We start from the raw sequence: 12,928 nt of genomic DNA on the forward strand, positions 1-12,928 counted from the left end.
CCTGTTATTGTGGCAAACTTTTTGTTCGACGAATAAACAATTAATTGAACTCTCCTGGGACCAGATCTCCAAACTGACCATTTTGTGTGGTGTCAATCTGGTTTTGAGGGTGAGAAGCTTAATCTACTACCTGAGCGGGTGGCAGCTCCACAGGAGAGATTATCTGATATGTTTTCTGCTGCTAGCAGTTTTCAGCTTGAGTTCCTAGCTCAGCAGAGAAAACGTGGAATGTGCATTTCCAAAAGGTTAAGTTCACTCGAACAGCCCTCTTGTATAATTTTCCGATATAACTTTTTTTTTTCCAACCTTACAGCTTAAAAGAAACAGACCCATTTGAATTCCATTAGTATTTTCTGAAATTGAAAAAATAGGAAAGTGTTTCTCTCTGGAGAACATGGGCAGATCATGCACCACTTTTATAATCAATGGTGATCAAATATTCATGCTGGTGTCCTAGAGGCAATGTACATATCAAACAAAAAAAACTGATACTGATGGGATCAGCAAGGTTTCAGAGAACAAACGCGCAACAAGACACCAAGCCAGCAGGGACACATGCAACATTCATGCAGTGTTTTCGCTGCCATACATAAATAGGAACGGCAGGGAAGTTAAACCCCATTAGACAGTTTTTCCTAGAAGAGATTAAACAACATCTTTTAAAGTGTTTGTTCTAAACATTTCAGCTACTGTACAGTCTTGAAAATATTCACTACACTTACAAAAAGCAGCACCTACTGATCAACATAATACATATCAATGTTGAGCACAGTGGTAAATGCTTTGTTAATATCCTTACCAGAGTGCTGCTTCCTTACAATGCTGTTCTTAGTTGACTGAGAATCAGATAAATTAAGGGTAATGAGGAAAACAAATGCAAATATCAGCCCAAAATAGCAACTATAGGAGCCAGGTAAAACGTTACCAGTATAACAAAAACACAATTTGGGGAAATTGTGATTCTGTGCGCCAAAAGAGTGTTATTATTTATGCTTTAATATTTCATATGCTATATTTCCGCTAGAGCTGAAAGCTAATTGGCTGATGGCACTGAAAAGTTTTCTAATACATGTAAAACCCTTCAATCAGGTGGATTTGGATTCTCTTTCTATGCTGTACTGCATTGTAGAAATTCAGTATGTGCAGAGATGTTTGCCGTCATTCTGAGTGGCTCTGAGTTCTGTTGGTCCAAACACAGAAAAAAAAAATCAGTACTTGAGAGTCAGAACCCAGAACCACTCAAATCATCTTCAATCAAAAAATGAAGAGCCAGTGAACAAAAATCTATTAAAATTACATTTCACCTCCCGATTCAGCTGAACTGCAACAAGCCCAGTGTGCTTAATGTTGTGTCACCAGAAAAAAAAAAAAAATTTATAATTACAGACATCTGAATGGATTAAGTATGCCCTTCAGAGACGACATGGAAAGTTCACGTGTCAAAGCTACGCCAGTCTCCGATTCATAAAGGAAATGTCTGCTTGTACAGCATTATTTCAAACAGAAGGAAATGGATTTTCATTCCTTATGTGCTACAGTCTAACAGCTGACCATTTATTTCCTTTGAACAAATGTGCTAAATTTATTATGAGCTTGTTATCCAGAACATTCTTAATATACTGTATCTCTTTGAGGGTTAGTTAGCAAACTCAAATAACTGGGAAAGATCATTGCAATTAGGAGATCTGTCTGTTAGGACAGCATAAAAAAAGTATTATATGTTGGTAAACAGTTATACTAAAATCTTATTTTTAGTGATAGCTGCACGTGTGCGTGTGAGTTTTGGACTTTTGGAGAGTGTATGTGTGCTCAATCAAACAGAGGATTTGAAACAATCACCACCCTAATGAAGACATTAGCTGTTTACTTGATTTTGTTTTACTTCTGAAAACTATAATACATGACTGAGTGTATAAATGCAGTGTTGGGTGGGTACCTCGCAGTACTCCGTGGCGATACAGAAGGAATCGTGCTCCACAAAGCTGCAGTAGAAGTGAACGATGGCTGGGTGGTCCAGACTGGACAGAAGCTGGGCTTCTTTAGCGGAGGACACCGTCTCGTCTCCTTTCAGCTCCCCCACGAGGATTTGCTTCAGAACTTTCCTGTAAGAAAAGACAACAATATGCAAAAAACACTTCACCACTTGGAATCACTTGGAGTCTATTTACTCTGCATTGCCAATATTGCACACTGGTTCCTTTGAAAAGACTGTTCTTAATGTATAACACAAATCTGTTAAAAACTTTGTGTGGAAAGCGTATGGAGCATTGCAGCACAGTAGATCGTTTTGGTGGTAGCAGTGTTAGGGTCCGGGAGGGGGCATTATGGTAGGACCTCAGCCACAGATAAAAATCGGGAAGCCTATATACCCACCTGGGATATTTTCAGGTCTCATAGATATAAAACAAGACTATTATTGCCACAGCAAAAGCCTTCACACACTCACATAAAAACAATATGTGCAATCCTGTTCCATACCAATTAAGCTAATTTCCATATAAAAATGTCTTGCAGCGGTTTATTTAATCAACACCCTATTATTAGCAGTCTGCATTTTCAATGGAAACAATCCTCATTAAATTACTGGGTTGCACAGCGGGCTTTGTTTTCCTGAATGAATGCCATCTACCAAAATTAAGATATTTTACTCTTGTAATACTCTTGCTATGGGGATATATGAGATTAGAATGTATTTGCAGCAGAAATTAATTATTAAAAACAATGATTTAGTGATATTTATTATGCATGCATGTTTACTTCTATATAATCTTTTAACCCATAAGAAAAAAATAAAGAGGATTCTACCCTTATTTGGGAACTGCTTCAAATCTTATGCTGTTAGATTTTCTGTCACAGCACTGCTTTCACCACCATACTAACTGTGCACTGTTTTTTGTGAAGTGAAAATCAAACAGTTTACGTTACACATGTCAAGAACCAACCACAGTGCATGTACTGTTGGAAAATGAACATCCTGCTTTTGAAACATTATAAAAAACAAAAAACATCTGTGCTCATAAAAGATGACCTTGTTCTACCAATGTAGTCTCTGTGTAAATGTACTTATGCAGATAAAATTGGAAGGCTCTCATCTCAATTAAAAACTTCCTCTGAACACCACTGAATCATCTTAACGTGAATACACTAAAAGATCTCCACTGATTTGATTTCTTCTTTTTTAAACTTATTTTGGGGTTGCAAATTAACACTTCTGGTGCCAATATCTAACTCTTCACAAGCTGCATTCCAAAGTGCTGTCTGTACACATCTTTCCACTTGTTACATACATCACATTTAAAAACAATATGTTGTGAACTAATTTGTTCTTGTGATAAGCACTTTCTACAAGCACCTCTTGTTATTTTCAGCGAATACTGACTATCTGCTCCTTTGTGCACAATATCGCATTCTACTTCAAAATGTGTTTTAACAAGGTCGTATAGAAGTCCACAAAAAGATTGTATAATTAAAAACATATATTGTTCTTGAATATTTTTTTATTAAGATAATTTGCAAATAGCATGTCAAATTTCCTTGCCCTGTACAGTAAAAAAAAAAAAAAGAAAAACAACTGTTGTATATATTTATGAAAGTTGTTAGTTTTGAGCTCTGTCAGATTTCACAGATTAGTTATGCAAATGGTGCCCTTGTATTTATGCTATCTCACTTTGCTTCAGTCAAAACTTAAACTACTTTGAAATGAGGTGGAAATAATTGTACTGAGGAACGATCTTTTATGTCCTCCAGAACATTTGGCTGCACATGGTGGTACTACTGACAGTGGTATGGCAGTTGATTCTAATTGTTTGTTGTATGTTTCATTTAGTTCTTTGGAAAACATCCTAGTTTTATATACAATCTCATGGTGAAGAAAGCACGATTAACCCGAGGACAGCTTCTCTTTTTCAAATCCCACATTCTTCAAACAAATTGTCTGCTTGCTTGAGAATTTTACAGTTGACTACATGGACCAAACAAAAAGGCCACGTCCTGTAAAGAATCTTTTCTTATTGATGTTATTTTATGTCTTATAATTAGATTGTAATATTAACCATTCTTTTTTTTTTCTTTTTACTTGCAACTATGTGATTGTTTGTTACTGCCTAACAGTAGTACTCATCCTAGAAAAACAGTACACAGACTGGAGTTGATTTGAGCACTGCAAATCCCCATGTCAAGAGCACCTGTAAATTGGGTTTTGTCCAGTCTGACAGATCCTTGTTATCTGGTGAAGTGCCAGGCAGTTTAAATACAGAGCTCAACTTGTTAAATGAATAAACACACAAGCTTCTATTAGTCAGTTTTCTATCACTCAACATCAAGCAAGTATCCACTCATGAAATCATTAATTTTTTCAGTGAAATAAAGTTATTTATGTACACATCAATCACTGTCAACCCTCCACCAACACAATTCACATTCACATTCACCTAGAATGATGATGGCACCCTCACACTGCAATATCCTTGACTGTCAAAGTGCTACCAGGTACAATCACAGTAGATAGTAACGCTGACATTTTTATAATAGCTAAAGCCCAGTATGAAGATGACTGCTGCCTCCTGTCTTAATTTTTTCCACAATTGTGCCGCTGTTATCTGAATTACATGAAAACAAAGATTAAAACGTTAGCTGGAAATTAAAGCTTCAGTATTTTACTTAAACTAAAAAAAAAAAAAAAACCCTAAAAAAACAAGATATCATCAAATCAAATACAAGTTTTCAAATGGCAATTATTAAACAGTAAATGCAGTACAGAATCGTAGCAATCAGTACTGAAGCCTTTTTCTAAAGAAAGAGATAGCTGTTGTTATAAATAGCTCAAACAGTGTGATGATGGTAGTGGCACAAAGGGTCTGTTTGCTAACATTTTGTCTGCCTTTGTAGAGCTTGCAGTGTCAGTGAGGGGAGGCAACTAATCTCCTGGTAATTTGTGTACCTTGATAGCATTATCAGACAGAGGAGGATAGAAAAGCCACCAGGATTAATGGGTATTCCAAAGCACTATAGGACGACAGAGACAAGCCAAAGCTCAGTTTTTCCTCACACATTTAAACAAAAACATCTTAACGGTTATAAAAATAAGCAAATTCACCTTTTCAGTCTAATGTCAAGCACAAATTATCAGTGCTGAGCAATTGTATTAATATATGGATATATTGAATTACAACCTAATTTGTAAATAGCTCTCTGATGAAAAATGGGATTGCAGTGTAATGCAGTTCAACCGCTTATAATTAGGACTAATCCTGAGAGATGCACAGATTGTTAATGCAATCCAGGGTTGTTCCACAGTGCTCCAAAAATTCAGCAAAAAAATAATAATACAAAACTGGGGGATATACCGGTTAAATCAGCCTCTAGAATCTTTGTGACATGGGCATGTAGAACTTAGTCTAGAAATATCATACTTAATTGAAATCCTCCATTACTTTATTTATGCAAGCTGACATTTAGACTTCAGCCTCTAAGCGTAAGCATCCTGGTTAAACTGGTTTATCTGAAGGGAAGTTCTGCTTGGCATCCTGGAACCGTGCCACAGACAGACCCAACAATTGCTCACTCACAGAAAGGTGCAATGAATAAGGGGTGAGCTGTGAATTCTTTATAGGGCAACATCCTGTAAATTGTATTGTATTCTATTGATGTTTCGTTTTCAGTAAATGCTCTTTTCTGGTTTACTGCTGTTGATGAATTGTTCTTTAGTGCCACTCTCTATGGTCTAGTCCTAATTTTGTAATCAATAATGTACAGCGGAATAATGTTATACATTCAGGTCAATTTCTTTTTTATGATGTCTGCTGAAACCACTCACTGTATATCACGCCCTTAAAACAACAACATCAACAACAATAATTATATTAATAATCAATATGGCAGCCATTTTAGGTAAGAGGTCAATGTTAAGGTAATATAATAACTAGAACGGACTTACAGACGGCCCTAAAAAGGATGCTTAATAATAATAATAATAATAATAATAATAATAATAATAATAATAATAACAGAACTTTGGTTCGACCTGCAGTTAGGCAAGATGTTAATAAACCGAAAACTAACTTTGGTCCTGCGGACATTTCAACCATCTATTAAAACTGCCAGGCTTTGTGTAAAGCCAAATTGTGAACCCATTTTCACAGCAGCAATTGAAGTACAGTATTTTAATCAGGTGCCTCGCAGCAGGGAAAGCAATTGCAAAGCACCTAAGGTAATGGCGAAGCTCACTGTGCACACACTGTGATAGGGGTGTTTGATTAATGCAACGCACATGAACAGAATTCCAGAGCCGGAACGGAAAAACAGGGACTTATTTTTCACAGATTAATGGCTGTATGAAAAATGGTCAATGCTACCCAAGTTGTTGCTTTTTTGTTGTTTGTTTGTTCCTCTTCTGAGTTACCAAGGATCAAATAAAGAAATTAGCATTGATTGTTGTAAATAGACCGACACTGAATCTCAACTCCATTTGTGATATAGTCAGGCTGCCAAGGTTTTCAGTGAAGAAATGCTCCCAGACATTTACAGCAGAAGTGACAGTGCTCTTCCTTATATAAAATCATATCGACCCAAAATCCCTAAATTGTACTCTGTCAAAATTGTTATGTCAATCATACGCATAATAAAAAAAAAAAGTTGCTCTGTTTAGGTTAAAAACAAACCACATATTCAGTACTGTAAGCTATGGACACCTATTGTATCTCTTTCTTCTTCTGAGCAAATTCTCTCAGTCTGTACTGACCTTGTGTTAATGTCGCTCTGCTACCAATACAGTAGAACTGGATTTGAAAACCTTTTCAACTGGAAACAATGCAATAGAATTGTCTTTTTGCTTCCATGCATATATATTTTTATTATATAGGCCTCAAATGTGCAGTTTTGAAAGAAACACAGTTTTAGCTAACTCGTATTTTCATTTTAAAACATGATATCTGGTACTACTCTTGCTTAAATAAATCCATGTTTGCAAGAAATAGTTTAGACCGTCCTGTACTTCCTAGGTCATTTCATTTGAAGGGTGAAATTGTCCCCATCGCTGGCTTCTTTCCTGTAATAACCAATCAACTGCTTCTGCTATTGACTAACAATTATTTTGTTAGCTACAAATACTGTGAATACCGTGAATGGGTACTATAATTTGAGATAGAGGAATTCCAAGGAGCACAGTTGACAAGTGAAATAGCAAATGACTTAGGACCAGTAGCCATGATAAGATTCATAGGAGAATAATAGAAGTCTGTAAAGTTGGACAATAAGGAAAACGTTAGCAGTGTAGACACTGATTTTGGCAGGAACAGAACCACAGGTCAAGAAGCTGATATCAACCTAAGCATGGTCTTGCAATTGACCAGACTGCGAAAAGGATTTACAGAGCATACTGTTAGCCGTGCCCTTGTAGAGAAGGTTATAATTCTAAATACCTACACTCATAAAAAGAGAATTTTGTAATAAAAAGTGTCTTTAAATAGGCTGTTAAGTCTGCCATCATTGCATAAGACATAAACTTTGAGAAACATATTTCATTTTTTCTCAACCCAAACACCAGAAAGACTTCAATCAATATTCACAGTAACCCAAACACTGAATGCAGGTTATGAGCAAGCCCTATCGACCCGAACAGAGTGCAAGGAGCTACAACTGGGGAATCTTAACCAAGAAAAAAAGGAGGCTTATAAGGGATGAACCAATATGTTCCTCCCTTTTTTTTTTTTTTACCGTTAATTCCCAATAATAATTGCATTATTTTGTTTGCAGTCAATTCTGCACAGCGGCTTAGTACCTCTAAGCTACAGATTGTTCATTCTGTATAAATCTACCATTACTGTCTAAAGGGGAACACTGAATGCCTCCCAAATCACAAAACGCACTATTGACAGACCCTGGCAGTGTGAACAAAAGAGGAACAAACAGAATTGCTGAGAGAGAGAAGTGTGAAGCAGTGTACAGGGGGGATTGCACAACTCAGACAAAGGTTGCTGTCATCAGCATGCTTAGCCATGTGGTTCCTGTGTATATGGACATCTCTTAGAAGCCACTGGAAGATACAGAAAAACAAGTAAACAGACAATCTGACAATACAAAAAAAAACACCACCTTGTAACTAAGGATGAAAGGCCATTATAGGCAGTCAAGCCAGCACTGATTCGACATGACAAATCTGCAAGGTGTTCTGAGGGGAAAAATGACCATTCCTCAATCCTGACCATCTTGAATTCCTTAAAGAAAGCTTACTTGGGTTGGCAGCCTTCATAACAGTCCACCACAGTACTTTTCAAACTCCTATAAGGGAAGCAGCAGAGTTGTCACTTTTGAGATTTTTCTACAATTAACCCTCTATCAAAATATATCACACCTGCTGTCTTGCCTTGCAATAGGGGGATGCTGCAGCAGGTATGTATTACAGAATACATGGCAGGGATCCAATTACTGACAAATAAACAACATCAGGGACAACAAGTATGTGATACATGTTTCAGGTGTTTCCAATGTATTTTGTTTCCAGTAGACAACACTGTGTAAAACTTGGATATGCTTTGGGACAGGGGTCCAATAGACTAATCCCCACCCATTGAAATGTATTATATTATGTTCAGCCCTTTGGCTAAGATTACTCACTTGACCTCATCACTCTTGGACTTGCTGTCCAATACCAAGTAAACAGTAGCAAAGCTGCCGCTTCCCAGCTTTCTCTGAACAGTGTATCTTCCAGCAACACTTGCCCCGGGGCTAAACAGTGAAGTGAGGTGGGGTTCAGGGTTCAGGAGGGACTCCATGGCTCAGAAGGGGGAGAGGGTCCTCTCCTCCTATATATCAGAGAGAAAAACAGAAAGACTGACTACTGTGTGCAAGGGCTTATTAGGCAGTAAAATGAGACTTGTCTCCAGACAATACTCTTTGTAACTAGGAAACAGAAGAGATATACACATACTGTATTTTCAGCTTTTTTCATTGTCATTCAGTAAACTATATTATATATATATATATATAGATATTATATATAACCCCAAAAAAACAACACCGGAGAAGTATAAGATAATATATATACCAAGAGGTTCTCCCACTTGGATAAATTTAACATGAATACTGGAAATTACATTATGTATATTTGAGAGAGACGCTTCCTATTACTATTATTATTGTTGTTGTTATTTTAAAATAATTGTACAGAAACATAGTAAAATAACAATACATATCTGGCGAACTTAAAAATAAGCTGCTTTAGATACTCACTGTCATACAGTAGAAGTTAGTGGCATAACGTCTTCTAAATAATCTTAAAGCCACGAGCATAACTGGGTTAATTAGAATTGCAGTGCAATAATGAATACAAAACAGTAAATGTAAAAAACTGTGCATACAAGAAAATATAACATATGTAATAAACAAATACAACCGCCCTTTTGCTGTATTCCAGTCTTGCCCCACTAACCTGTTGCAAGGTGAACACCTTAAACCTGTAAAATAACAATCCCTTTCGAGAAACTGTGCTGCGCGCATGCGTGTAATCTTTGAAAACAAAACCCAGAGAGAGAGAAAGAGAGAGGGGAGCTGGGGAGTGTACAGCACATGTGCAGGTATAGTCGATACTGCATAAAAAAAATAAAAAAAAGTTTAAGTTGCCACAGATAAACTGGAGGACATTTTAATTAATATAAGTAGTTTGTGTTTAATTTTTCAACTTTGCCAAGTTGTAAGTTTGCAGGCTGTCTGTGAGAGGTAAGGGTCTGAGTGGCGACGTGCAAATAACAAATGTGGTTTCCAAAACGTTATATGTGTGCATTTTATTTTACAAACCTTAAGATGTTGTGTTAGTATTATTTAAAAAAAAAAAAATAAATAAAAAACGTGATACATTTGGCAACGACACTCCCGCGTGCTACAACATGTGTTTGGAAAAGGTTGCCTTGACAACTGATGTTCTGTAGTCCACAACACTGCTCTTAATGATTAATTAGGGTACAAAAGAATAAAATGTACATTACACAATGTGGGCATATACACCTGTTAGTTGTTAAAATAAAAATTTAAAATTAAAAAAAAAAAACTCGATTCACACCTGACCAAAACATTTTACATACTACTAATAAAAGACCAGTATTTATCTGATACAAGGTTCGCAGGTTTAGGTAAGCAATACGGACAGTGCATGAAACTTTTTTTTTTTTTAGGATTGCCTTATTGATTAAACTTTTGTCATATGTTTTTGTAATGGTAATAGCGGAGGTAGAAGACAGTGATTTATTTAAAAGAAGAATAGAAACTTGGAACCACTGCGGGCAGACCACGCATTTGCTTTACATCAACCAGGGGGAAAAAAAGTTATTGTCTTTTTAAATTAGGCCCCATGAGAAACAACTTTAATTAGTTGGGGTCGTCAGCTGACAAAGGGTTCGTCGGAAGTAGGTGATCTACTTAAACTCGTATACTTTGTCTTTATCATGGAAATTCAACTTTGAAAAAAAAAAAAAAAAAAAAAATCACGTTTGTGTATGTCTGTTTGTCTTGGTATGTTTAGTGCAGCTTATATTTTAAATACAACAGTAACCACAGTTGGTAACCAACAAACAACAGCAGCATGTTTAATGTCCACAATTTAACGTTTTCGCTGGAGAACGACGGAGCCATTGTGAATGTAAGCGACTCTACATATGAAACTAGGGTACTGCCCAACCGGGCTGCCAAAATCTGCATTATATCCGTGCTCGGGACATTGATCATTCTGGGTAACCTGGCCGTCATCTTAGTAATTGCTTCCTCGGTAGCTGGCTGGACTAAAAATACCCGGTACTTTACCCGGATCCTTGGCGCTCATCGTGATGCCATTAAACCTCCTCGGAAGCCTGGTTAGGGAATACAAAGACAAGACCGACTCCTACTTTCGACTCTTGTATCTACTCGCTGGCCGCCATAAGCCTGGAGAGATATCTCTGTGTTCTACCCTCTGAAGTACCCCGCCTTGTTGACGAAAAACAGGATTCGGGATCTGACCATCCTCTACACAGGCAAGTACATGTTCGTTCGTTTCAAACGGTTACCACTGAACTGCCTAAAGCAATATTAAGTTGTCTAGGATCTTACCATGGTCCCACCATTAAGAAACCCCTCATCATCATCCTCAGCCACTGTGAAGCTACAGCTGCTAATCTTGAAGTTAGCAAACTCAACTCTGTTCCCAAAGGTTATTGATTAGCGTCTGATGTATGTACCATGTTTTGTTTTATTACAGTTGCAATTGAATTTACTTTTTCAGAGATTGCTAATATGTGGAGTTGGGAATCATTCATTTTAATACTTCATATTGTGGAGTTGCATGCCAGCAATGAAAGGGGGTTCTAAATCCTATAACCACCCTGGGTAGCTAGTCAACTACCGAGGAATCTATATCAGACGGCTGTTTACTTTGGAGCCTGCTTTCTCAGGGTAAGAGGAAAATTGGTTGGGGATCATTCGTCTCATTCAGCAACACCTGTTGGTCAATTTCCTCGACCAGTCGAGGCAGAGGCTTCCTTGGCTCCCAGGTTAGTGGGTTGAAGTTGGAAGGTCATATTTCAAATAGATAAATTTAGTCACAATGTCAAATAAAGTACAGGTATTGGAAATCAACTGCCGAAAAGAAAAACATTACACACAATTGGGATCCCAGTCAGATTATTATTATTGTTTTTTTCTTCCTCCTCAGCAATTTGGGTGGAGTTTGTGGCAGTCTGGCTGCCCAGTGCCAACAGCTTTCTCAACTGCATTGTCTACTTCTGACTGAACATCGGTTTCCGCAGGAAGTTCCAGCTGCTGGGGTAGAGGCTGTGTCAGCTAGTGTCCCCTTTGATGGGCATGGGAGTGGGGATTGGGGGCCCAGGTGCCATAAGTGTGGTGAGTCAAGCATGGGAGAACTACAATTCCATTCCAGAACGTTCTTGCAGCATGTCCTTCAGCTGCACCCTGCTGTCCCACCATTCCACAGAGAGCTACCTAGAATAGCATGACCCTTTTTCCCTTCAGCCAGGAACTGCATTGTTGCACATTGAACAAAAAACCAGTCACTTGGTTGGGTGCATCTCTCAAGTCTCTTTCATACTTGGAGCAACTTTATTACAGTGATGTTTCCAAACATCGGGCAACTAGAAACCTATTTGCAGCATTTTCTCAACCTGCAAAGTTTAACCACGAATATTATTTTAAGCATTATAGTAAAAATGATTAACTACAAATAGTTGCTGCAACAGCTACCAGAAAACAATGCTTTGTGTTTCAGGGTCTTTATGTTGGACATCAGTCACAATGTTTTTTTTAAGGTTAAATTTAAATGTCATGTTTTAGAATATCTAGCATAAATGTTTTGAAAGAAAGCAGTAATGGCCAAAAATGCATAATGAATCCTAAGAATTCATATGGATTAAGTGTAGCCGACATTTGTCCTGCATCATAGTTTATTGGCATTCAATCTTTTCAGTTCAACTATGTTGCAGATTTCTTTCCTTTTTAATTGTGTTTTTTACCCTATCATTATAACCCTAAATATGGAGTAGGCGTGACTTTCCTAATCCACAACTGAGATGAGAATATTTTTGCATTTGTGGAAAGCAGATCGTTTAAATTTAAGAGTTACTGACTTGTCAGCTGGTGCTGGAATAAGAGGGCATGTCATTGGGAATGAATCTGAAGCAGCTCTGCCAACATTTAGAATCCTCCCCAGTCTGCCCTACTTTTTTAAAAAAATTGATTTGTCGGTTTAAAAGTCAAAACCTGCCTAGTTCTTTGGGGCTTGCACTTAATTGGAGTTAACAGAAACACAATTTTATGTATGCAGTTTGTATGTGTTTATTCAATCTCTCCCCACCTTCCACCACACCTCCAATTCTTTTTCTAGTTTCATGGGCTGTGGAGTCTATTTTCAAACTAAATGTCTAAACTGCTGTTAAAATATATGAATGTG

General features: G+C 37.3%; 1 protein-coding gene across 3 annotated transcripts in view; it reads right to left on the reverse strand.

Moving 5' to 3' along the window:
* Positions 1 to 12,314, reverse strand: part of LOC121325244 (serine/threonine-protein kinase Nek11-like) — a 43,182-nt gene extending 30,868 nt beyond the window's left edge. Inside the window, exons 1-3 of one of the 3 annotated variants that reach the window (XM_041267642.1) lie at positions 10,792 to 12,314; positions 8,614 to 8,801; positions 1,937 to 2,102 (exon numbers count right to left, since the gene is read on the reverse strand). In XM_041267642.1, coding sequence (XP_041123576.1) covers positions 1,937 to 2,102; positions 8,614 to 8,771 — 324 coding nt within the window. In that variant the 5' untranslated portion in view covers positions 8,772 to 8,801; positions 10,792 to 12,314. Of the gene's footprint in view, positions 1 to 1,936; positions 2,103 to 8,613; positions 8,802 to 9,228; positions 9,358 to 10,791 lie in introns of those variants that run through there. The other 2 variants (XM_041267640.1, XM_041267641.1) reach the window with 2 other exon arrangements.
* Positions 12,315 to 12,928: the final 614 nt, after the last annotated feature.

The sequence above is a fragment of the Polyodon spathula genome, chromosome 13 (assembly GCF_017654505.1).
Source record: "Polyodon spathula isolate WHYD16114869_AA chromosome 13, ASM1765450v1, whole genome shotgun sequence".
Taxonomy (NCBI): Eukaryota; Metazoa; Chordata; class Actinopteri; order Acipenseriformes; family Polyodontidae; genus Polyodon; species Polyodon spathula.